The following is a 27,973-nucleotide window of genomic DNA, read 5'->3' as shown; positions in this document are numbered from 1 at the left end:
CAAACAAGCTCACTGCCTCTGTTCCACGTTCATGTCTCCATTGTTCACTACAGTTGAGTTCTGAGAGCTAAAGCAAGCTACTGAGGGGCTCCTGTGTGGATGCAAAGCTTACAAGACAATTCAGTTGCGGAACCATGTTCTAAGGTACACTAAGGGGAAACTGTCCAGGTGACAATCCTTTGCAACGGTCAGCCTGCTACTGCAGGGAGGTGAACATCTGGGGCAGGGAAGGAAAAGATGGGACAGGAGCGGAATGCACATCACGTGCGCTCTCTGATCTCAGGGGGGCCTTCAGAGGCGTCCCTACAGAGGCCTCACAGCTCAGAACTCAGGCAGGATTCAATCCCCGCTGCCCTCTCAGCGCTGCCGAGAAAGGGGGCTAAGCAATAATAATTACCGCAGTGGAAACAGCAGCAGCTAACAATTATTGAGCACACTGTTCCAAAACTTGCATGTATTATCTAAAGCCCACAACTCCGTGAGGGGCCACTCCTATATTCTTCATGTTAGAGACTCTGAGACCATGTCATCGTGGACTCTGAGACTCCACTAACTTGCAGCACTTGGTTCCCCATCGTACTGACCACTTCACTCTGGTTTGTGTGCAGGGAAAAGACCAGTCAAACCAGACTCAGCAAAGCCTTGGTTAACTCTGAGATACAGGGGTGATTTTCAAATTAAAATAAGAGACAAACAAAAATTAACAGGCCTCTGTGCTGCTTCAACACACACACACACACACACACACAAACACATTTCTGCAAAGGGAAAATTGCCAATTGATCTAAATATGACTGATAGCGAAATATCATTAAATCTTCAATATTATAAACCAGTTCTTATTAATTTTCTGACCTCATCTTTATTATACATTTGAAGACATCTTCTTGGAAATATAAAAGTACAATAAACAGTGTTCCGGCTTCCGTTATTACCACTGATCTTTAAAAAATAGCTAAATGCATTTAACTTGTTTGTAGAAATGTGGTATGTGTGTGTGTGTGTGTGTGTGTGTATAAGTAACACAGGATAATCACAGAGGCCTGATGACTTTGTTGCTTGTTTTAACCTACCACGGACAGGAAATAGCCCGCAGCTGGCAGCCAGGATGACGTGAGGAAGTGCACCCGGGTGTGTGGGCTGTTTGCCAAAGCGTCCCTTGATAGGTCCAGTTCCATGCTGAATCTGCCCTTAAATAATATGAACATCGCCTCTATATCTCAGAGTTAACTGAGTCATTCCTTCCTTCCTTCTTTCAGAAAAAGGAAGGTATAAAGTGTTTCTGAAAATAAAATATTCAGTAAAGAGTAATGCTGGATACATGCCAGGAAGTTATATATACGTATATGTATATATACATATATTTGTCTTTTTAGGGCTACACCCACAGCATATGGAAGTTCCCAGGCTAGGGGCTAAATCAGAGCTGCAGCCACCAGTCGGAGCTGCAGCCACCGGCCACAGCCACAGCCACAGAAATGCCAGATCTGAGCCATGTCTGTGACCTACACCACAGCTCACGGCAATGCCGGAGCTTTAACCCACTGAGTGAGACCCAGGATCGAACCCCTGTCTTCATAGATGCTAGTCAGGTTAGTTAACCACTCAGCCATGAGAGAAATTCTAAAATATTTTTTTAACCCACCAAACTGTATAAGCTTCATGGAAAGGTATTTATTTGCATGTTATGTTCTTCAATTTTAATTTCTCCTGAACCAAACTGGGAACAGATTGTGTTTGAGATCTTACTGTTCCAATTTTTCTATTTTCATCAAAATCTCATCCTGTTTTTGACCACTCCTCATTCTGGGTTCCTTGATCATCTACTTTTTCCTTTTCTTCAAGTTTAATATCAGAAAGACTTAATAAGCACACAAAGACAGTACAGCTAGTGCCTATTTTTTTCTCTTAATATACTAACCTTTCCTGTCTCTTGGTTTGAAAAATATTCTTCCACTGTCCCAGGAAAATGACACAAGTATCATTTTTCCCCCAAAGGGTAGAGAAGGTCAGTACACTAATGAGAAAGAATTCTTGAGTCATAGCCTAAAGGCTAACAATGCAGCCCCTGCCAGGCTAGGAAACAAGGGAAATGTGAGGATGTGATAGTTCCATGTAATAAAACAGCTTCAATTTCCTTATCTTAATGGGGAAAGACATTTAAAATACAATGAAATACCAACGAGGGCATTCCAAAATAAATCCAATACCTTGCTGAACTTGGAAACAAAGATGTGCTCAGCAAAAGCCCTTCTACTCTAGCACAACTGGGACACAACTGCACGAGCTCTACAAAAGGCACAAGACATCATCTCACGTTTATTTCCCTAGTGATGGTATCTGAAACCTGGGCAAAATTCTCAAAGCATCTCTCTTACAGGATGAAGAGATCTGCTACCTTGGTAGGAAGCAAGTTCTTAAGTCCCACATCACTGAGGCAGTTGAAGGTACACCCCAGGAGGAAGAGTTTGCTTTCTGTGACTGGTATGCAGAAAATTTAGATAAATTCATGGACAGTGCTACAAATCATTATGAGAAAGGTTAATCCTTGATTTTTATCCCTAACTTCCTTTGATAAAATATCCTTACGCATCACCATAAGAAGTACCATTAAAGCTTAATTGAGAATTCAGACACTCAGATTACTGCTTGAAACAATGTTGGGCATAACAGAAGTTATCTTTGGGAGATAAATCATACCATATTAAGCGACTGGTAGTGTTCATTATCCCCAGGTTTATATAACAGAGTGGTAGAAATAAAACAGTAGTATTACTATCTGATATTTATAAATCATTTATCTTTGAAACATTTAAGGCAACTTATACATTTTTAAAATGTCAGTTAATCTTTACAGTCTCTTTATGACTGGGAGCCGTTACACGCAGTCAATTCTATTTTACAAAAGGGAAAACTGGGGCAGCCTTAAAGGAACCAGGAGTAAACCTATACCTATTGTTTTACCCGGAAAAATATTTATAACTGAAATAGGTTTAAATTCTTGGTAGAGAACAGAACATAAAAACGCAAGAGAGAACTGGAAGAATATGCTACCAGATGTCTCTGGTGGGCTGATGTTCACTTTGGATGTGGTTCTATTCCTTTAAGAAGTCAAGACTCTTAACCTAAATTGATCTTTCTGGAAGGGCAGAAAGTACTCTGGAATGAGAGCCAGAAAACTTGGATTTGATTTATACCCCGATGTCAAATAGCTCTCTGATTTTTGACAAGCTGCCTAGCATCTCTGGTTATAAATCTATAAAATGATGCTATCACACACCATAATTACTTTACAATGTTGTCACATAAAGGTTATTAGGACACAAACCCTAACCCTAAAAAGTTTACAACATTAAGCTATAGAATCCAAATAGTAGCACAGCACTAACCTAAAAAAAAATCACAATGGGGGTTTCAAGTAGGTAAAGAGTGGAGGAAGTCACTGATATTACTTAGGAGTAGGATTTAGAAGTTAGAGAAGGTTTTAAATGAGGATTTAGTTGCAGGACTTTGAAGGGAAAAAAGGGGGGTTTTTCTTTTGTCCTCTACCTTCTCTACAAGATATTTGGACTAAGACACTGAATCTAAACATGGACCTCAAATATGGAAGTCTCGTAACACAGATCACCCTTGTCCTTTATCAAGATGACCCCTGGACAAAACCCAACTTAGTATTCTTCACACAGAGGACCTGGTGTGAAATTGTGGTTTCCCCTGAGTGACCCTGTGCAAGTCACTTGGCCTCTCCATGCTTCACTTACGTTCTCTAGAAAATAATAATAAAAAGGTATCCACTTCATAGGGTTATTCTGAAAATTTTAGGTGAGTGAAAAATATGAATCTTTTAAAAGTATATTTTTTATTCAGTTAGGGATACTACCTGCTAAAAGAAAATGCACCCAATGTCCATGCTAAAACACAAAGACCCACCTTTTAAATATCATTCATGTATTCAGAAATTTTTCTTTGTTAAAGTCAATATTTTGAAAGGAACCCCCTTGCCCCAGACATTACTGATGAATTTTTAATAGAAAGGGGGTGACCTTTCACCCTTAATTTAATCAGGGAAAGTGGAGTGCCTCGCATCCATGAACACAGTTGTTGCCTCTGGTTCATACCCAAGTAATAAGCTCTAAGAATGTACAAACCCAACTTATAGACAAATCTTTTTCTCTACTTGCCAGGAAATGGTCTCACTAGGAGCCATTGCTGGACACGCAAGAAGGATTTGAAGGACTTGTGCTGGGGGTGGAGAAGAGGGCAGGTTACAAGGACAGAGCACCAAGAGCCAGCAATTACACGAAAGGTGTGTGGCAGTGAGAGACACGAACGTGGCTCAGGATGGATCGTTATTTTTTCAGGAAAAACAAGTTCAAGAGCCGTGTAAATTATTTTAGAATTCTGACACATAACTGCATCTCATCTTCTTCGGCTGCTCCTTCCCCAAAGACCAGCCTGACTTGCCCCTTTGCTTCCATTAGGCCTCAGCTCAGCTGTCACCTCCTCCAGGACCTCCACCACTTTCTTCCCTCTCTCCACACCCTGGCTTTATTTTCCTCTGGATCACGTAACAGTCGCCTGCAATACCACCTATTTGTTACTGAGCTTCCCTATGCTAGAACGGAACCTCCAAGCAAGTACTTTGATTTGATGCTGTGTCCAAAGATCAGATGGAGAACTCCACAAAGTAAGACTCGGATGTCCTAAATAACCATGTAGATGATACAGCTTATAAGATATTAAAGACAATTTTTTTAAAAAGTCTTGTCTCCATCACTTAGGTGACATGTATTAGAAAACTCAGGTTGCTTAAAGAGTGAAGAGGGGGCAGGATAAAATTTTGATATAGATTATTTCAATAAGATGATGCTAGAAATGGAAATAAGACATCAGTAAGGCCCAGGCTCATAAGGAACAAACACAGCATGACAAATTACCATGGATTTTCAATTAATAATTAAAGAAGGGACATCTGTGGAAAGGGACCTTAACATTCCAGGAAGCACTGTGCCATAATTCTTTAAAAACTGACAGGAGTTCCCATCATGGCTCAGAGAAAACAAATCTGACTAGTATCCATGAGGATGCAGTTTCGATCTCTGGCTTTGCTCCGTGTGTCAAGAATCTGGCGTTGCTGTGATCTGTAGTGTCAGACACAGACACGGCTCAGATCTGGTGTTGCTGTGGTTGTGGCATAGGCTGGTGGCTATAGCTCCAATTTGATCCTTAGCCTGGGAACCTCCATATACTGTGGGTGTGGCCCCAAAAGACAAAAATAAACAAATAAATAAATAATAAAAACTGACATATAATTGATACATAACATTATGTTAGTTCCAAGTGTACAACATAATGAATGATTCAATATTTGTCCACATTGCAAAATGATCACCACTACAAGTCCACTGAAAACCTATCACTACATATTGCTGAAATTTTTTTTCTTGGGATAAGGACTTTTAAGATTTACCTTCTTAGCAACTTTCAAATATGTAATATAGTGTTATTAACTTTAGGCACCATGCTTATAATTCTTATATACTGAAGGATGATGCTAGAATACTTGCTATTTTTAATAACCATCTTAAAAAGTTGGACAATAGCAAAATGTTATACTGAAGTTCAATAACTTCATTATATGTGAAAGGTATGACCACTGAACTCCAGGAAAAATATACTAATGTTTTTTCATAATTTCTTGCACAATTTACAGAACTCATTATAAAACTTATAGAGAGCAATGTACTAAAATAAAATGTAAGGGTAAATTACTACAATCTATCTGAGAAGTGCCGTAACTGCAGAATCAGACAAGCAGGCTCATTAAGTGACTCCAAACGAGGTTTCTTCAACTTTACAAGCACCTTATGACTAAGAAACTTCAGAGTGAAAGGCTCTGCTGAGCATGCATTTCTACAAGTAGAATTCAAACAGGCTATTGTAATTGCAAAATAGTCTAAGATCCATGGCACCTTTAAATGCCCTTGGGCAAAAGCTACTGCAGGTCAATAGAAATGACTCCTGGTGGCAAGGACAAGCAGCCTGCAGACAGAGTCCACACACAGGGAAGGTGACAGCAGTCTGACTGTCTTCCCCAAACTTGGGAGCTTCAAGAGAGACTCCCAGCGAACAGCCCCCTGCCACAGACTGTGCCTGAAGTGATGCCACCAGGGGCTTAACCCTTGGCATGTCCCTGTCAGCCCAATGTCTTTCGCTTGTTTAGACTTCCTTGCTCTGAGGAGCTTCCCACTTCCCACCTTCCTACACAAGGCAACTAGGACTGCATTCCTGAGAGTCCTGCGACAAGCAGACTTTATGCAAATTACTAAGGGCTGTCAATCCAATGTGAAACATTTGTCAACTACTCTAATTTATTTATGGGAAGAACAGTCCCACAAGAGCCATTAAGCAAATTTTTAAAAGGGAGGGATCTTATTATAAGTCATCTTAAAAAGTGGCAACAGGCCGCAAATGTAGTCACTTGTGCTAAGCCCACGTCACCAGATCAAGACTTAATACCTAACCTCACTGCAGCACAACCACCTCCCTGCCCCCCTCCACCCCCCACAATGTGGTCTTAACCCTTTAATCTGAAGGTTTCCTGTCAGCACCAAGGATGAGATCTGCTGCCCAGGTCATTCCATCCTCAGAGGAAGATGCAGTAACGGCCCTTCTCTTCTCTCTCCTCTTCTGACTGTGAGACCTTCCACTCTGTACAGCTCCTCCGAGCTCCTCTCTCCTGCAAGGAGGGTTGCCACCCAGTTTCCCAACTGTTTAATAAAGCCATTTATAGCTTTTAATTTATTTTATTAAATTTTTATTACTTAGCAGTCACTATTTTTTATTGGTTATCATGATTTGGTAAGTGTTTATTATACCTTTTTCCATTTGTCATTATTTTGCAAACATTTTACTATATTTTTAGACACAATTACATTTCATTAGGTCTTTTAAGTAGTCTACTGTATTAATGTTGTATATTCATACATAACATTACATATATCTATATATTTTCTCTTAAGGGACAAACTGCGGCATATGGAAGTTCCTAGACTAGGGGTCGAATTGAAGCTGCAGATGCCGGTCACAGCCGCAGCCACAGCAACACAGGAACTGAACCACGTCTGTAACCTACACCACAGCTCAGGGCAACACCAGATCCTTAACTGACTGGGTGAGACCATGGATTGAACCCATATCCTCATGGATACTAGCCAGATTCTTAACCCACTGAACCACAGCAGGAACTCCTAAAGTTATTTTTTAAATAACAAATGTTTAACATAAAACATTGATTTTCCCTGATACTATGTTATACTTGTACAGTGTCAATGGCAAACATTTTAAAAAAGTAAATTAAAAATAAAGTAACAGAAAAAAACCAAACACACTAAAAAAACATGAAATCACCAATTCCAACCACCAGAGACAGCATTTCCTAATTATTTTTCTATACATCCATTTACCACAAAATTGGGATAGTACACTTGTTTCTTTAAACCCCTCTACATATATATCATTGTCATTTTAAAAATGACTGCAAAGAGTGACACTGTTTTGCTCTGTTGGCCATTCACCTGTTTCCAAGGTGGCAATGGTGATGATGATGATAGCAATATTCTGTACCAAAATAACAATTAAGTCCCTAAATAACAATTAGGTTCTTTCTATGTGCCAGGTGCTGTGCTAAGCACCTTAACACGTGGCCAGTCTCACCTCAAGACTTTGACATCACCTGTTCTCTCACCAGAATACTCTGTGTCCAAAGATTTTATGAACTTCCTTCTGTAATTCAGCTCTCAACTGAATGGCACCTACTCAGGTATATCCCCTTCCTTACCTTATTCCCCACAAAGGTTAGTGGATGGGCACACAACTGGTGCTCCAAAGAATTTTTAAAATGAATCTACGACCTATCTACTTTCAAAGCTCAAATTCTTAATTCTGTACTGTCCAGTGATAACATCTGTGTATGTGTACATAAATCTCTATCACCATAATTATTTACTTTAGGAAACTAGTACTGCAGTTGTAACTTCAAATTTTCATCAGATTACTGAAGCATTTGAAATACTGCAATAAATAAATATGACAGAGACATCAAGATCATTTCCTTCTTTCTCCTAAATGTTAATGACACTGAAAACATAAACATAACAGGGCAACAGTACAAACAGAATAATTTCTAAAAATCAGATGTAGTGAAAACTGTGCATTCCTCTTTCAGAAAGAAATGCAGGTTCTGAACAGATTTTTTGGTGCTGAGAGATTACAGTTTTTCTTCTACAGCCCTTGTCAAAAGTACTGCTTCTGAGGAGAATGGTGGGTGGCCTCTTTTAATCAACTTTACTGCAGGAAAGGGTGGATTTTAAATGAAAGACATGAGCCATCAAAATGGAACTTAAAACTTATTCAAGTCTAAATGTAGAATTGTGAGGAGGCACTTCTCTTCAGAAACAAAACGCCACCAGAGCTGGGCTGCCACAGACTTCTTGAGAACTCACTTGGCTGCCTTCTTGGTACTGCTCTCTGTCCTCCCATCAAAGGGACTCCTTGACACTCTTGCTGCCACAGAACAGCAAAGTGGCAAGGGCTGTGGGGGGACCTTAGCCTAGATTTAAAATAATTGCTTTGCTTTGTCTCCCCTTAAAGAGTCTTTCTCTAACAGGAGGAGACACTGTCTTCTGGGGAAAAAATATTCCACTTTTATTATCTCTTAATTATAGTGTCGCTGTTCCCAATGTTATACAATAGCAAAGAATTCTGCCTGCATTGCCATTATAAACTCTATTTTCAGTATGTGTGACTCACAATAACACCGACTCTCTCAAATTTGACATGTGGGACTGAATTTTCCAAACTTTCACTGATAGGCACTCGTGTAGACCCCTCTAAAGTGAGTGAACCCCCAACCTTCTCAAGACACTATGCGATGCTCCTTCCATCCAAAGCCTTTAAAACGAGATGGAAAATATGAACCAGTTATGGCTTTCACACCTTTAAAAAACAATTCAGATGTCAATATTTCAAATTAGAAACAAACCTCAAAAGGATAAAAATCACTGAAGAATCTAAACTGGAAATGTGATTAAAATATTTCTGAATTATTAAAGTGCTATGGCTACACAATTAGCCTCTTTTTTTCACTTCTTCCCAACTCCTCCAGTCCCATTTTCCAAAAGAAACCATATTTAAGCATTTGCACTGCTTCTCAGGGTAGTTAATTTGCATCGTATCCCTAAAAGATATGCTGAAAGAGTAGACTGTACACTTCTCTACTGACTTTCTGCTGTGAGAGATGAGGATCTCGCAAGTGTGGCTGTTCCATTCCATCTGCCCAGGACATTTGTGTGCCTTTTTATTTGCATCTTTATCGGCTGTCTCCGTATTTTAAGAGCTTGTTAGCAACATTACTTTCTGCTTTCCCGACTTCCTCCCTCAAGCAGCAGGACCGCTCTCTCCCTGTTCTCCTCAGCCTCTCCTCTCCACTTTGACACCCCAGTCCTTTCATCTGTACGTTTACAGAGTCAAGGTGGACAATATTTACATATTCCACTGTGTAACTATAATGAAATCTTCTATATTTCCAAATGTAACAAACAAACAAAATTGTATTATTGTGGTGAAGCTTTAAAATATTATACTGGTGAATACTTATTTGGGGGTTTGGGGTTTTATACTTGTTATTTTTCTTGGATAGATTTGAAGGAACATGTCCTCAACTCTTTGTAAATTTCCCATGCAATCAGGTGTTCTATCAAGTTTCAAAACTTTTATGATGGGAGTTCCTGTTGTGGCTCAGTGGAAACAAATCCGACTAACAACCATGAGGCTGTGGGTTCGATCCCTGGCCTCACTCAGTGGGTTAAGTATCCGGTGTTGCATGAGCTGTGGTGTACATTAGCTTAGATGCTATGTTGCTGTGGCTGTGGCGTAGGCTGGCAGCTGTAGCTCCAATTAGACCCCTAGCCTGGGAACTTCCATATGCCCAAGATGTGGCCCTAAAGAGCAAAAAAAAAAAAAAAAAAAAAAAAAATATGATGAAACATTAAGAGATCAGGAGGTTATAAGAGCAATGCAGTAAACATACATGTACCTAATTTTTAAAAATTATCAATAAAGTTGAATTGCTGGGAACTCCTTACTGACTGAATGTTCTTCCTCTGCCAGAAGTGACCACTATTCCACATTTCCTGATTCTATTTTTTTTTTTTTTCAGGGCTGCACCTGCAGCATATGGAAGTTCCCAGGCTAGGGGCCAAATCGGAACTGCAGATCTACACCACAGCAATGTTAGATCCAAGACACTTCTGCGACCTACACCACAGCTCACGGCAATGAGTGAGGTCAGGGATCGAACCTGTATCCTCATGGATACTAGTCAGGTTTGTACCCGCTGAGCCACAGTGGGAATTCCCACACATTTACTGATTCTAAATGTGCATGTATTCCTATTAAAAACCATGCTTCATAATTTAGGATGTTACCTTATGTGCACCTTCTTCTGCAAGTTGCTGTTTTTTCATTCGACAATACCTTTTATGAGAGTCATACGTGTTAAAAATTCTAACTATAGTTCCTTGCTTTTCACCGTTACATAGTTTTGTATTATATGAATATAAGAACCCCATCTGATCTCTTATTATCTCTTAATGCTGCTATGAACATTCCCCCTTTTGTAAAATGCCAAGAATGTCGGTGGATGTGCACACAGGACCGGATTAACTGAGATGCTCACGTAAGCTTTTCCAACTTCATCGATTACTGCCAGCTGTCCCCTAGAGTGGCCACACACCATGCCACATTCACGGGGTGGAGAGTGCCCGCTGCTCCAAAATCCCTGCTGGCATTTGCTATTATCACGCTTTCAAAGTCTGGCCAATGTGACCTATGTGAAATGATATCTCATTGTGTGTTTAATCTGAATATTCTTGATTACCGGTGAGTTTGAGTATCTCTCCATATATTTATTGATCACCACAATTTCTTTTTCAGTGAATGGGCTGTTCTAATTACTTCCCGTTTTTCTTCTGGGTTGTCTTTCCTAATTAAAGATTTCTTTATATATATATTTGGGGGTATATTAATCCTTTATGAGTAATATAATATGCTCTAAAGTATCTTCTTCCAATCTGTGGCTTGTATTTTTAACTTTTAAAAAGAGAATTTTAATATAAGATGTCTTTACTATTAATGTAATCATACCCTTTTACTGTTTTTGTTTTTCTAAACCTTAAGAAATCCTTCTCTACCCAAAGGTCTTTAAGATGTTGGCTCACATTTTCAACTAAAAATTTTAGATTTTGTCTCTTAAATTTTTATTTAACCCACCTGAAACTGATTTTTCAGGTTGTGCTGATGTGCGGAACATATCACAGCCCCCACATACCATACACCCCTCACACATGTACCTCACATCCTCCACCCAACACACCCACACACCACAAGCACACACACATCCCACATCCACCTCACCTCCTCCACACACACCACATACCCCCACAGACACTAGTGACATACCACATGTGTGTGCACACATCACACATTAACACACCACACCCACCCACATACCCTCAGCACCTTTTTTCTGAAACATTTCTGCTGTCCTTGATGATCTAAGTCACCTCTATACTGTATAACTGAGATACCACAAACACTGAACCCTGCTGCGCCTGGGCCCTCTTTCCATCCCACTGTCCTTTGGATCTCTTGTTATCTGGGAGAATGTCAGCATGGTCCCAACTGCACTTCCACTCAATCTGAACATTTTATGTGGTATCTTACCTAAAAATATATGTATTAAAAATTTGCACTGTAGATTCTAGATTGTAATTACTCTCTTTACGGTACACCTAACTATATGCTCCTCAGAGAAGTGAGGCTTCATTTAATATAAGCCTTTGTACATATATAGTGTTAGGCAACTGACACTGTTTAATTCATGTAGGAAGAAATTCATTTCTCGCACCTCAGCTTATGTAGGCTGTGGTAATAAAAACTAGGCAAGCACTTCTTTTCTTGCCACAGTGATACCATAAGGTACACATACACACTATGCATGGGCTTGTCCATCTGTCTGCCCCCATCTCCCGTGGGTTATGTCAGTCTAAATGGGAAGCAGGGGTGGGGAGAGGCGGGTCACACCCTCTGGCTACTGTACTGAAGCCAGAACAAGGAGCAATTATTGTGTGAGGAGTATGACAATATAGGAGTTGTGGAAACTATGGTCAGCCAGAAAATACCTAACTAAATGCATGCAATTCAATTTACAGAAAAGTGCTGTGTTGGCCAAGAAAAGAAATGTTCAGGCCTTGCTAGCCCTAGATTGAGACTTCCAGTCTTAATCTAAATACAGACTGCATTATGATGCTGTGCTGATCACGCAAAAACGTAGAACTTAAATGTTTTCTAAACATATTTTCTCATAGGCACTACTTTCAATAGTGTGCTACAATTAGTTTGGAATAATCGGATTTTAGTCCCACCAGATGTCCTGTGATTATACGATATTAGAGCCTTTGCTGATATATTTAAGATGAATTTCTTCCCCAGTAAAATGGGGATAATATTAACAGTACCTGCTTCAAAGAGTGAAGATTAAATGAAATAATGCATGAAGTACTTAGGAAAAAGCTCTAATATTGAGTAATCGCTTAATTATTCATCATCATTCAAAGTATTCATAATTTGAATACCTTGTTTCCACTCATTTTCTTGATTTCCACAAATATCTCATATCAGGTTAATAAAACCAAGAGTTTATGTTGAATCTTGTTTTTCATTCTACCTGACAAAATCTAAAGGATACATTTTGTTTTCCAAATTTGACTGTTCAAAGCTTTCTCTTGACATCATATTTAATGGGTCTGGTAAATACATAATACTTATATGAGAGATAGAACATTTGCTTTTAATCATGATTTGTCTCCTGGAAGTAAAATTTCTGAAAGCCGAGTATACCTTTAAAAGGATAAATAAACAAGAGCAAAGAAAATCTCTAAGTTTTAAAAAAACGTTTTACTGAGGAGTTAGGGACACAATCAGACAAATTTAGTCCTTAGAGTTAATTTTTAAAATGAAAGATACAAATCTTGAGTTGGATAAGTGGTCCATTAAAGGTAAGTTACTCAGGGTTTTAATCTTTCCATGGAGCTCTGGCCCAAATCTTCACCAATGAAAAACTTTTAGTACTATCTGTCATGAGAGCACCTGCCCATGTTTACATGTATGTGCAAATGCAGTGCAGCCCTAGCTGTACTGAACATGATGAATCCAAATGAAAGTCTACAGACTCAGCAGAATAATATGCCCCAAATGTATCATTATGCAGATCTCAATAGTTATCTGGACCTCCTACTCTGGGAAAGCTCCACTGTTGTTTTTGTTTTTTAATGTATTAGAAATGAAAAATGATATAATGAAAAGCACATTTGACATGAGTAATATAAAACATATTTCAAATTTGCTCATGGTGACCACCTCTCAAAACAGAAGAATGCATTCATAAGTGGGTTGGGCAGCAGTGCATTTCTAAGAAGCAGTAGCCACCTACCCGAGATAAACCAGTGCAACAGAAGTCCAAGGAAGGGGATGGGGCGCATAGAAAAGATTAGCTGGGAAGAAGACAGATCCTGTCCTGGGGCTCCAAATATACATCTACAGAGTGTGACTGTGCTCAAGTACCTAGAGTTCCTTATCATTCTCATAGTTCAGTAAATACGAGGTCTTGAGGTCTGAGGCAACTAGAGTGGAATTTCTTAACAGAAGGGGATCAGTAATCAGTTTAGTTCTAGTTATGCTATTAAAGATATTGCTCCAGAAACTGCCCCCCAATCATAACAATTAGAAAACAGGGCAATATGCATATAAAACAGAAGTTTTCAGGTATTGTACAATAGGCAGCTTTGGACTGTGATTCCAAAGAGAAGGGACAAATAAGATAAGCCCAGATTACTGTATGAAGGAAGTTAAGACCTAGCAGGGAAGGGAGCTGAGGTGAGGCACTAAAGAGGGAGTTGAGTGAAGCTAAAGTGGCCAGAATTGTGGAACATAATAAAACAGAGAACAGCTGCACAAAGAGAGAGCTCTTAAGATCTGCAGAGGAACCCCCAGGTCATGGCTAGAGCATTGATCTGAGTACCCGTGAAATGAAATGATCTGGTGCACTGGACAAAAGTTGTGGAATGAATAATTTAGGAGCTCACATGGGGCTAAGAATAGTTTACCTTCTCATCAGACAGTGGAAAGACTTCGTTAACACCAGGCACTGAACAGAATCTAGAGAACAGTAATAATGCTTTAGTAACAGAGATAAGTCCTAGAATAAAGGCTTCTCTGGATCCACCAGGACAAAGGATAAAGGCAGCCTCTAAAAGGGTCAGCTAGTCTGCAAGTTACTGATATGGTTAACAGGATAAAGTCCAACATTCTTTAAAAGAATAAAACCAAATCCACCCCCAAGAGTCACAATGGCTCCCATGCAAATAAAAAGTACAATGCAAACAATGTAACAGTCCCAGAAAAAAACAGGGAGGAAGGGATTCAAAGAGAAAGACCTTAAAAGAGCTACTGTAAATGACAGAGATAAACTCAAGGATATTGAGAAAGATACCAACTTGATAAGGAGAGAAATGGAGAATATAAAATTTCACATTGCAGTTTCTAACATAAAATACTATATATGGAATAAAAACACTGTAGTAAACTTGAACACATAGCAATAAAAATTATTAAAGTACTGAAAAAACAAAAAAAAAAGGGTCAGAAAAAAATTAAGCACAGCCTCAACGAATCTTTTGTATAATAGGATCTAGCTATAGGAAACTGGAGTCCCAGAAAGAGGGCTGGGTGCTATAAAAATAATGGCTGAAAAATAAAAACTGATGAATCCGAGAACTTCAAAAACCACTAAACAAACAAACAAGCAAAAAAAAAAAAAAAACCATGAAGAGAATCACAGTAAGGTGCTGTAAAAACTGCTGAAAATCAAAGGGAAAGAGAAAAATCTTGAGAGCAGACAAAAGGAAGAAAAACGCAATAGATACAGAGGAACAAAAATGATAGCAGATTGTTTGTGTGAAACTAACAGGGTAGAAAACAATGGAAAAATATTTTAAAACTGAACAAAAAGAAAATACTGCCAAGGAACTGCACATAAGTGAACATAAACTCCTAAAATTAAGGTGCAGAACAATCTTTAAAAAAAAAACCAATAAAATATGAGAATATTTCTCACCAGCAGTTACTTAGTATATGACATAATGAAAGAAATTGTTCAGGCAGAAAAAAAAAGAATAAGTAGAAATCCAATAGCAAGACAGCAGAATTAAAGTCAATTATATCAGTAATTACTATAAATGTAAATGGTATAAACCCTCCAATTAAAAGACTGTCAGTGCATAAAAAGAAAGACCCACCAGTATAAGACAATTTTAAAGACAAGATTATGGAATAAGATGAAAAAGCTAGAAAAAAATTCTGTATATTATGCAAAAACTGAAAAGAAAGCTAGTGTCACTATCTTAGTATTAGACAAAGTAATTTCAAAATAAGGAATGTGATCAGCGATGAGAAGGGTCAATTCATGATAAAGGGATCAGTTTATGATGAGTCTATAACATGTACAGGTGGCAGGATTGCAAAATGTTACAGACACTTTGGAAAACAGTTTTGAAGTTTCTTATAAAGTTAAACATATATTTAGCACACATTCTAGCAAGCTCATTCCCTTACTTTTAGGTACCTTCTGAAAATACATGGAAAAATATGTACATATGAAGACTTGGTTGAGAATATCCAAAGCAGGCTTATTTATAATAGTCAAAACCCAAAAGCAACCCAAATGCCCAGCTGGTGAACATGTAAATTGTGGGGTATCCACACAATGGAAGGAATATAGTATCAGCAGTAAAAGAAGACAAACTATGAATTCACACAGCACACAATACAGATGAATCTGCAAAGAACACTGCTAAGTGAAAAGAAGCCAGGCACAAAACAAGATGTTGGCTCCACTTACTAAATTACAGAAAAGGAGAAGCACTGTGCCCAGAACAGTTAAGTGGCTGCCATGGCTGGGACCAAAGGTGGAAGGAATTAACTGCAGAAAGTACAATGGAACTTTTTCAAGTAATGGGAATGTTATATACATTGACTGTGATGGCAGCTGCACAACTATATACCTTTTTCAGAACTCAAACTATGCACTTTAAATTGGTAAATTTTTAGTGTAAGTAAATTATCACTAGAAATTATGTACTTTCCTATACTGAAAAAGTTGAATTATTGACCCAAACTAATGTGATTTTAAAAATCATGAAAAACTGGAATGGGAAAATCCAGGAAGAGCCTGAGGAATTAAAGAAGGAATAAAAGAAACTTCAAGACTCCTCCCCAAACCCCTCTCTACAAGGCAGACATGAAGAAGCCCTCAGTGATAAAGCAGCCAGCAGGAATAAAACCCAGAGCCTGGGCCCAGGTACCTCATCTTACTTGGTTCCGAGGCAGGTAACTGGCAGAACTTCTTAAGTTACTAAAAATAAAAAAGCCCTATGACACTTAAAACTGCTCAAATCAACCAGAAGTTCTCAATGAGGTAACTAAGGATTTTAAAGGAATGTGACTGTCAAGAAAACTTCTAGCCTGGGACAAGGGGCCTGTGAAGGCTTTGAGCTTATCCTCTTACTCAGGGGACTGCTAAGGGATAGGAGCATCCAGTGGGGGATTTCTCTCCAATAATCCTCAAAGGTGGCCCAGGAGAACATGGACAAAGCAGATGTTATCAGCAGGCTGAACCTGGAGAAGCTCTGGATGTCTCCTGCAAAAGGGGACTCCTCCAAGGTGAGAAAACAACCAACCCAGCAGATACACAGAGAAAAAACAAACAAACAAACAAACACAAAAAAGGCCCAGAAAATTCAGCAAAATGAGGTGACAGAAGAACATGTTTCAACAAAAGAACAAGATAAAAACCCCAGAAGAACTAACTGAAGACAGGCAAGCTATCTGAGAAAGTTCAAAGTAATGATCATAAAAATGATCAAAAAACTCAGAAGAATGGATGAACAGAGTGAGAAATTAGGTGTTTTTAATCAAGAAATAGAAAATATAAAGAACAACCAAGTAGAGAATAGGAACAAAATAAATGAAATAAAAAATACACTAGAAGGAATCAGCAGTAGATTAAAGGATACAGAGGAAAGATCCATGACCTGGTAGACAGAGTAGTGGAAATCACTGCTACTGAACAGAAAAAAACAAAGAATGAAAAGAAATGAGGACAATTTAGGAGACCTCTAGACAACATTAAGTGCATTAATATTCCTATTATAAGGATCCCAAAAGGAGAAGAGAGAGAGAGAAAGGAGCTAAAAACATATTTGAAGACATAATAGCTGAAAACTTCCCTAACCTGGGAAAGGAAACAGACATATTGGTTGAGAAACTACAGAGTCCGAAACAGGATCAAAGAGGACCACACCAACACAATGTAATTAAAATAGCAACAATTAAAGATAAAGATATAATACTAAAGCAGCAAGGGAAAAGCAAGAAGTTACTTATGAAAGAACTCCCTTAAGGCGATTGGCTGTCTTCTCAGCCAAGATATGGAAGAGACCTAAATGTCCATTGACAGATAAACGGATAAAGAAGATGTGGTACATAAATACAATGGGATATTAGCACAAAAAGGAATGAAATAATGTCATCTGCAACAACATGCATGGACCTGAAGTGTATTATGCCTAGTGAAATGTCAGATAAAGACAAGAACTGTATTTCATCATTTATATGTTGAATTTAAAGAACAAAATGAATCATGAATATAACAACAAAAGAAAAAGACTCCCAGAAATAGAGAACAAACTAGTATTTATCAGTGGGGAGGGAAAGATAAGGGTAGGAGATTAAGAGGTACAAACTACTGCATATAAAATAGATAAACTACAAGAATATATTGTACAGCACAGGGAATTACAGCCAATATTTTGTAATAACTATAAACAGAGTATAATATAGAAAAGTTTTAAATCACTGTTGTACATCTGAGATGAAAATAATACTGTAAAGTAACTACACTTCAATTAAAAAAGAATAAATATATGTTCAAAATAAAGAAATGCAGAAAGTGTCCTGGAAACAATTGTTAATCCTCAAGTGTGACCATGTCCTTTTTACATAAGCTGTTAGACTCACTGTCACTTGCAATCACTGGAGTGCTAGGGGTGCCCAGGAAACATGGTGGGGATACTCCTGTGGAGTGTCAAAGCTACCCTATTCCAAAGCTTCTCTTGTTGTACCGAACAGAATACACTAATACCTTAAGATCAAAGTGCCTCGCACGAATGGAAACAGCAGGACTGTCCACGCCAGCACTGCATGTCGGTGTCTGTAGGTGGGTAGAAATACCCAAGAGGTACAGGCTAATTCTGAGCACATATATTAGCTACTTTGGCCTATTCAACTGTACACAATCACTATTTCACACTCTGCAAGAGCTATTCTAAACACAGAAATGTACTCCATTCTACTCAAACTTCCAGCATCATGTATGAGTAGATGATCATGTCTCCTATTCACAGAACTGTCACATAGGACTTCTTCAGGTTCCACTACTAAGCATATCACACTCGCCTATACTGTACCTGTCCACCTTCCACAGAGATCAGTACTCCACATGGCATGGATCTCAATTCTAGTCTCCCCTGCTTTTCTCAAGCACCTTAATGTATCATTCTATGTATTATGAACTCAACTTTCCCTCAACCACCAAAATGTAAACTCCACAAAGACTGGGACTTCTCCATCCTATACCTATATATATCTATATCTATATCTATATATATTTTTTTCCCGCACCCACAGCATACAGAGGTTCCCAGGCTAGGGGTCAAATCGGAGCTATAGCTGCTGGCCTACGCCAGAGCCACAGCAATGCGGGATCCGAGCTGCGTCTGCAACCTACACCACAGCTCACGGCAACGCCAGATCCTTAACCCACTGAGTGAGGCCAGGGATCGAACCTGCAACCTCATGGTTCCTAGTCGGATTCGTTAACCACTGAGTCACGACAGGAACTCCTATACCTATACTTTTGATGCCTAGCACATAGCAGGTATTCAAAATTATCACTGATGAATAAAAGGTTAGAAATGAATAATTTGTAAGTCTTCTGGTTCTGAAGTTCTATAATTCTCCTTGGAGAAGGTCAGGTGCATAATGGATTTCTGACATAGGGTGAGAGATTTTATCAAGTTTCAGTAACACTTCTCTAGATAAACAATTTTTCTTCATCTCTTCACTTCAGATAAATCACTTTAAATTTTGAGCCTCTCTTAAAGATGAAATAAATGAATAGAAAATGTCAACAAATGATGCTTACTCTTCTTTCCATCCATATCTGCATGGATTTTTCGAGCCAAGAACCCACTTTTGTACACAGCAGCATTTGGGTCATGAGGAATGTCCAAGAATGGGTTGGTAGTGCTCCCAATACGGCTGATGGTCTTTGGATGTGTTCCATTAGCCTTCTCATCAGTACCTTCCGACAGAGACTTTTTTTTCTCTTCATCATCTCTAAAAGGGTAAAAACACAAAGATTCAATTGAACAGAGTTATGTGGGGTAATAAACTATTTTCCTAATGGTCTCAGTCTTGATAACAACAACCAGGGTAAGAACTGCTGTGGTTCAACAAACTGTTTCCTGTGCCAGGTATTAGTGACCTGGAAGAAACAATAAGGCTATGACTTTAAAAATCTCTAAAGCCTCTGGTTTTTCCATCCACCACAGAGCCTTCAGGTCTGTCTGCTTTTAAACAAGTGGAAGTTCTTTGACAGAGATCATAATTTTGATTTTGATTTTTGCATGACCTAACATAGTGTCAAGCATACAGAATATTATAGCTACCTATCATTATAGATTAAGTCCAGTGAACAATGTTGGACTATATCTGTCAATCAGGTGCTCTCTAATATAAAAATCTCAGGTAAAGCTATTAATGGGTTCGGATGATGGTGCCATGCACAAGTTTTGGCATCTTACAGCTACTATTTTCCCAACTACCAGCAAAGTGTTGGGCACCCTATCACCAACTAAGAAATCCCCTCATTGCAGAGTCCTGTTTTGGGGGCAAATTTAACTCTGAGGTTATAATGTACAGTAAGTATGAAGGAGGAAGAAAAGGAATGGTCACATTCAGTTAATAAGGGGTTTGGGGGAGGGGAGAGTAGAAAAAAAGTTAAGTTCTGATATACTGCTAGAAAACACATATCCAGAGTAAGAGCATTTGTCTTAGTTCGCCTTTTTTAATGCCCTAAAATCACTTCTGGTTTCTTTGAATATTGAATCTTTTCATTAAAACTTCAACCAAAATAACCACTGCCAAAATATATTTAAAGTAAACCACAAACTCAATTGTCAAAAATGTTTATTTGGTTATCAGAGAAAAAGAGCCCATTCTCTTCAATCGTATTTGATAAGTTAATTGTGAGATATATGAAAATAACACTGGACTCAGGCATCTATGTTTTGCTTTTAGTTTTGTTTTTAGGTAATTTTAGATTTGCAAAGATAGTACATAGAGTTCCCTTATGCTCATCACCCAGTTTCCCCAAGGTTAGTATCTTATATCACCGTGGTAAAAATGTCAAAATGAGGAAATGAACAGTAAAATACGAAGGAGTAAATTTCAGATTTTATTAAAATTTCTCCCATTTTTTAAAATAATGTTTTTTTGTTTTTTTTTCCCCAGGATGCTATCCATGACCTCACAGTGCACTTGGCTATCACATCTCTTAGTCACCTCCAGACACTGACAATTCTTAAGCCTTTCCTTGTCCTCCACAACCTAGACACTTGGAAAAGTACTGGTCAGTGATTCTGTAGGGTACATGTCTTCTCATGCTTGGATCAAGGTCACACTATCTTGGGAAGAACACCTGGGTGATAGATAAGCCTCTCAGTGTACCAGATCAGGGGTACTTGTTTTATTATTAGTGAGATGCACCTTGATCACTTGTTAAGGTGGTTTCTGGCAAATGTTTATACAAGTTACTCTTTTCCTTTGTAAATGACTTGGGGGAGAGATTTTGTGACTATGAAAATATCCTCTTTCTCTTTAAACTTCTGACTACTATAAAAAAAAAAATAATAATAATAATAAAAAGAAGTTCCCGTCGTGGCGCAGTGGTTAACGAATCCGACTAGGAACATGAGGTGTGGGTCGGTCCTGCTTGCTCAGTGGGTTAATGATCGGGTGCTGTGAGCTGTGGTGTAGGTTGCAGAACGTCTGATGGTTGCTGTGGCTCTGGGTAGGGTGATACAGCTCGATTCCCCTAGCTGGAACTCATATGCCGGGACGCCAAAATACAACAACAACAACAAAGACAAAGACAAAAAAAAAAAAAAAAAAATAAACTTCTGACTACTAATTTTAGCATTCCTCTGTAAATCTGGTCAATAGCAATTATATTGTCATAATTCAATGGTGATTTTTTTTCCCCCCAATTCCTTCCATTTCAAATTGAAATTCTTCTATAAGTCTGGACACATGAATACACATTTTATTCTTTGGATTATAGTCAAACAGTATGATTATTTAATTTGTTCAAATTTTTCCAGCTTTGGGCATTTAGAATTCTATCAAGCAGGCTTTTGTATCCTTTCAACCTGCCTCATCCTTTTCCCTTTTTTGTTTTGTAAGTACTTCCTTTCTTACAGGTACCACAAGATGCTACTTCCAAGCTCATCTTGTACTTTTCTTGTTCCATCCCTGGAAACAACCAGTTCTCCAAGGAGATCAGTTCTATTCATTGGAGAATGGTATCTAGAAACCAAATCTAAGTGCTAGGTGTGCTCACTGCCTCCGGGCCCTCTCAGCATATGCACCTAAAGAAATGAAGATATGCATAGGTATCAGCTACCCAGCCTCCCTCTCTCTCCAAGAGTTCATGCCAGTATCTCTAACCCAAGCCAGTATAATGTGGTTCATCCTAGCCTTTTCTCTTTACTTATCTGTACTTATTCAACAGTGAGAAACCTGGCTCTTGCTATCTAAAATATATTTATCTATTTGTTCAATCCTAGTAAACACATAAACTAGTTTCAGAATCAGTAGCCCATGCTCATGTGAGAAACTAAGTTATCTACTACAGTGTCTGTGTACAGTTTTTCACCTTATACTATTCAGTTAAAATAGTTTCCCAGAGTTACTTAGGTCAGTTCCTTTCTTCCTCACTCTTCTTCACAATGGCTATATAGTTCATTTTGAAAACAAATTAATCTGGTATAGTCTGAAGTATATCATGCATTCCCTACACCATGGCTGATATTTAAGAAATGTACAGATATATGCCCAGGAGTAGGATTGCTGGGTCATATGGTAGTTCTATATTTAGTTTTCTGACGTACCTCCATACTGTTTTCCATAACGGTTTTACCAATTTACATTCCCACCAACAGAGAAGAAAGGGCACCCTGTTTTCCACACCCTCTCCAGCATTTGTTATTTGTTGACTTGTTAATGATGGCTATTCTGACCAGTGTGAAGTTGTACTTTATTATAGTTGCAGCACCATTCAAGAAACAACCTAAAGGTCCATTGACAGATGAATGGATTAAGAAGAAGTGATACACATATACAGTGGAATAGCACTCAGCCATAAAAAAGAACAAAATAATGCCATTTGCAGCAACATGGATAGAACTAGAGACTCTCATACTAAGTGAAGTAAGTCATAAAGAGAAAGACCAATACCACATGATATCACTTACATCTGGAATCTAATATATGGCATGAATGAACATTCTACAGAAAAGAAACAAACTCATGGACATGGAGAACATACCTGTGGCTGCCAAGGGGGAGAAGGAGAGAGTGGGATGAACTAGGGTTAGTAGATACAAACTATTGCATTTGGAGTAGATAAGCAATGAGATCCTGTTGTACAGCACAGTGAACTATATCTAGTCACTTGTGATAGAACAGGATGGAGGATAATGTGGGAAAAAGAATGTATATATACATGTATGACTGGGTCACTTTGCTGTACAGCAGAAATTGACAAAATGTTATAAATCAATGATAAAAAATAAAAATCTTTAAAAGGAAATCTGTATACACCAAATGTACTCCTTAAGATGTATAGTTCCATGGGAATAAATAATTCATCTACCACACGATACCACCACAATACCAAACAACAGTTCTGAACCCCAAGTTCCCTCTGCTACCTCTTGTAGTCACTGCCTCTCCCTGAAGCAGTGGAAACTACTGGACTCTTCCTTCCCAATGGTTTTTGTCTCAAAATGTAACAAAGATGGTTTATTTTACTTGGCAAAACATATTTAAGATGCATCCATATTGTGATATTCAATAGTTTGTTCTCTCTTATTTCTGAGTACTATTTTATGGATGTGTAAGTTTATTTATGCATCTACCTTCCCCCATGCCACCTCCAGCTTTATTGAAATATGATTTATTTATTTATATATTTTAAGTGTACATGATAATTTGATATGTGTATATATTGTGAAAGGTTCCCTAACATCAAGTTAACAAATTCAACACTTCACATATTTATTGATATATTTATTTTTGGTAAGAAATTTTAAGTTTTTCTCCCTTAGTAAATTTCAGTTCTATAATGCAATTATCAATTGTAGCCACCATGTTTCAAATTATTTCCTCAGACCTTATCCATCTTTCAGCTGCAAGTTTGTCCTCTTTGAACAACCATCCTATAGGCCCTGGAAACCACTTTTACACTCTGTTTCTCTAAGTTAGACTTAAAAAAAATCCACTTACAAGTGATTCCATATGGTATTTATCTTTCTTTGACTTATTTCACTTAGTATAAATGCCTACCAGATTCATCCATGTTGTCAAAAAATGGCAGGATTTCCCCTTTTAAGGGTTGTATAGTAGCCCTGAGTATTATGTATCAAACCTTCTTTATCCATTCATCTGTAGACAGAGATTAGTTGTTTCCATGCTTGCTACTGAAAACAATATTTTCTGAACACGGATATACGGATATCTCCGAAATAAGGATTTCTTCCCTTTGACTATGTATTCAAAAGTAGGACTGCTGCAACATAATAGTAGTTCTATTTTTAATTTCTTGAAGAACTTCTGTAATGTTTTTCATAGAGGCTGTACCAGTTTACATTTCCACCAGGAGGGCACCAGGGTTCCCTTTTCTTCACATCCTTGCCAGCATATTACTTCTTACATTTTTGTTTGTTTTGTTTTTTTAGGGCTGTACCCACAGAATATAGAGGTTGCCAGGCTAGTGGTAGAATCAGAGCTGCCAGGCTATGCCACAGCCACAGCAATGTGAGATCCGAGCTGCATCTGAGACCTACACCACAGCTCATGGCAATATCGGATCCTTAACCCACTGAGTGTGGCCAGGGATCAAACCCATGTGCTCATGGATACTAGTCGGGTTTATTATCGCTGAACTACAACAGGAACTCCATTCTCTCTCTCTCTCTCTCTCTCTCTCTATATATATATATATATATATATATATATATATATATATATATGCGCAGATTTTTCTCTTTACAGCCACACCTGTGGCATACGGAAGTCCCCAGGCTAGGTGTTGAATCTGAGATGCAGCTGCTAGCCTATGCCAAAGCCACAGCAATGCAGGATCCATGCCATGTCTACAATCTACACCACAGCTCCCGGGAATGCCACTGTGCAAGGCCAGGGATTGAACCCAAATTCCCATGGATACTAGTTGGGTTTGTTACTGCTACACCACAATAGGAACTCCCAGTTCTTACATTTTTGATGACAGACATCCTAACATGTATGAGGTGATATTTCATGTGCTTTTGATTTGCATTTCCATAATTAGGTATGTTAAGTACCTTTTCATACACCTATTGGCCATTTGTATGTCTCTTTGGGAAAATATCTACTTAGGTCCTTTGCAAATTTTTAAATTGAATTACTTGACTTTTTGCTAATGAAATGTAGAAATTTAGTGTATATTTTGGACAGTAACCCTGTCAGATATAGGATTTGCAAATATTTTCCTTATTCCATAGGTTGCCTTTTCATTTTGTTGATGATCTCCTTTGCTGTGCACAGCTTTTTAGTTTAACATAGCCCCACTTATTTATTTTTGCTTTTGTTGCCAAATCAAAAAAAAAAAATCACTGTCAAGACCAATGTCAAGGAGTTTACTTTCTACGTTTTTTCCTAGGCGTTTTATGGTTTCAGGCCTTATATAAAGGCTTTAATTCATTTTGAGTTGATTTTTCTGCTTGGTGTAAGATGAGGTCCAGTTTCATTCTTTTGCATGTAGATACCTATTTTCCTAAAACCATTTATTGAAGTGAAAATCTGTTCTCCATTGTATATTCTTGGCTGCCTTGTGTGATTTAATTTCTGGGTTCCATTGACATATGTATCTGTTTTTGTGTCAATACCATGCTCTTTTGATTATTTTATAGTTTGAAATCAAGAATTGTGATGCGTCCAGCTTTCTTCTTTTTTCTCAAGATTGCTTTAGCTATTTGGGTTCTTTTGTAGTTCCATAAAAATCTTAGTGAAAATTGCTATGAAAAATTCCATCAGAATTTTGATAAGGATTGTACTAAATATTTATATTGCTTTGGGTATTATGGATGTCTAACAATATTAATTACTCAAATACATTACTGCAAAATATTTTTTATTTGTGTCCTCTTCAGTTTCTTTCATTAATGTCTTATAGATTTCAATGTCCAGACCTTTAAACTCCTTGGTCAAATTTTGATACTACTGAGTTTTTAAAATTTTTATTGAAGTTTAGCTGATTAATAATGTTGTGATAATTTCTGCTGTACAACAAAGTGATTCAGTTATACATATACACAAATCCATTCTTTCAGCTTCTTTTCTCATGTAGATTATCACAGAATACTAGGTAAAGTTCCCTGTGCTCTATAGCAGGTCCCTGATGGCCAACCATTCTATATACCACAGTGTGCCATATGTCAATCCCAAACCCCAATCTACTCCTCTGCCAACACCTGTCCCTTTGGTAACCATAAATTCGTTTTTGAGGTCTGTGAGTCTGTTTCTGTTCTGCAAATAACTTCATTTGTATCTCTTTTTTTTTTTAAGATTCCACATGTAACTGATGCTTGGTCTTTCTTTCTCTGTCCGACTTCATTTACTGTGATGTTATTATAAAAGTCATGTTTTCTTAATTTCCTCCTTCCCTCCCTCTTCCTTTCTTTTCGGCTACGCCTGTGGTACTATGGAAGTTCCTGGGCTAGAGCTGAATGAGAGCTGCCACTGAAGCCTATGCCACAGCAATAGCAACACTGGATCCAAACCCCATCTGTGACTTCTGCCACGGCTTGTGGCAATACCAAATCCTTAACCCACTGAGAGAGGCCAGGGATGGATCCTGCATCCTCAGGGAGACTATGTTGAATTAACCTGCTGAGCCAGATTGGGAACTCCAGTAATTTCTATTTCTGATAGTTCACAGTTGCCAATAAAGAAATATAACGGATTTTTGCATGTTGATTTTATATCGTGTACTTTATTAATTCTGATAGGTTTCTGGTAGACTCTCTAGGGTTTTTATATATAATATGTCATCTGCAAATAAAGACAAGTATACCAGATTATATGATTTTTATCCTTCTTCCTTTTAAATTTGGATGCCTTTTATATTATTTTTTGCCTAATTGCTACGCCTAGGTCTTCTACTACTGTGTTAAATAACTAAGTGGGCATCCTTATCTTGTTCCTGATCTTAGAGGAAATGCTTTCAGCTTTTCAAGGTTGAGCATGATATCTGCTGGGGGTTTGTCACATACGGCCTTTATTATGTTGAACTGTGTTCCTTCTACACCCAGTTTTTTTGAGGGTTTTTATCATGAATGGATGTTGAATTTTGTCAAATGCTTTCTCTGCATCTACTGAGATTATATGATTTTTATCCTTCATTTTTTAAATGTGGTGTATGAAATTTAATGGATGTGTAGTTGCTGAATCAGCCCTGGATCCTGGAATAAATCCTACTTGCTCTTGACGAATGATGCTTTTAATGTATTGTTGAACTGAGTTTCCTAAATATTTGGTTGAGGATTGGTCTTTTTTTTTTTTTTTCATCTATGCTAAGTATGGATATTGGCCTATGATTTTCTTTTCTTGAAGTGTTCTTGTCTGGCTTTAGTATCAGAGTAACGATGTCCTCATAAAGCGAGTTTGGGAGAGTCCATCCTCTTCATCTTTTGGATAATTTGAGGACTGGCATTAACTCTTCTTTGAATGTTTAGTAGAATTCCCATGAAGACATCTGGTCTTGGATATTATTCATTATTTTATTTGTTTGTTTAATCAGAAATCAAATGCCTGTACAAGTAATTACTAGTAATTGATCTGCTCAATTCTTCTACTTTTTTCATGATTTAATTTTGGTAGATTATGTTTCCAAGAGTTTATCCTTTTCTTATACTTCGTCCAATTTGTTGGCATACACTATTCTCTTATGATGCTTTTTATTCCTGTGGTATCAGCAATAATGTCTCCTGTTTCACTTCAAACTCATTTGAGTCCTCTTTTATTCTTGTTAAATCTAGCTAATGGTTTGTCTATTTTGTTTTAAAAAACCTAGTTCTTAGTGTCAATGGTCATTTTTGTCTTTTTAGGCTCTATTTCATTTACTTTCACTGTGACTTTGTTATTTTCTTCCTTCTTCTAACTTTGGGTTTAGTTTGTTCTACTTTTTTTAGTTCTTAAGGTGTAAAATAAGGTTGTTTATCTGAGGTCTTTCCTTTTTCTTAATGTAAGTGTTTATTGCTATAAACTTCCCTCTTTGCTGTAGACCGCTTTTTATGCATCCTGTAAGTTTTGGTATTTTCATCTTCATTTGTCTCAAGCTACATTTTTATTTCTAGTTTCTATGTTTTATTTGTGCTTGCAACCACCATCATGACAATATAAAATATAGTAT

At 37.9% G+C, this 27,973-nt stretch overlaps 1 protein-coding gene across 8 annotated transcripts in view; it reads right to left on the bottom strand.

Annotated features, from left to right (window-relative positions):
* PSD3 (pleckstrin and Sec7 domain containing 3) overlaps positions 1–27,973 on the bottom strand; it is a 621,434-nt gene that overhangs the window by 70,264 nt on the left and 523,197 nt on the right. For all 8 annotated transcript variants that reach the window (XM_021077991.1, XM_021077990.1, XM_021077989.1 and 5 more), the window contains one exon: positions 19,382–19,575. In XM_021077991.1, the coding sequence (XP_020933650.1) occupies positions 19,382–19,575 (194 nt within the window). The remainder of the gene's footprint in view (positions 1–19,381; positions 19,576–27,973) is intronic.

This window comes from Sus scrofa, chromosome 17 (genome assembly GCF_000003025.6).
Source record: "Sus scrofa isolate TJ Tabasco breed Duroc chromosome 17, Sscrofa11.1, whole genome shotgun sequence".
Classification (NCBI taxonomy): Eukaryota; Metazoa; Chordata; class Mammalia; order Artiodactyla; family Suidae; genus Sus; species Sus scrofa.
The sequence above is the reverse complement of the archived record's forward strand: the minus strand, read 5'-3'. Positions and strand labels throughout refer to the sequence as shown.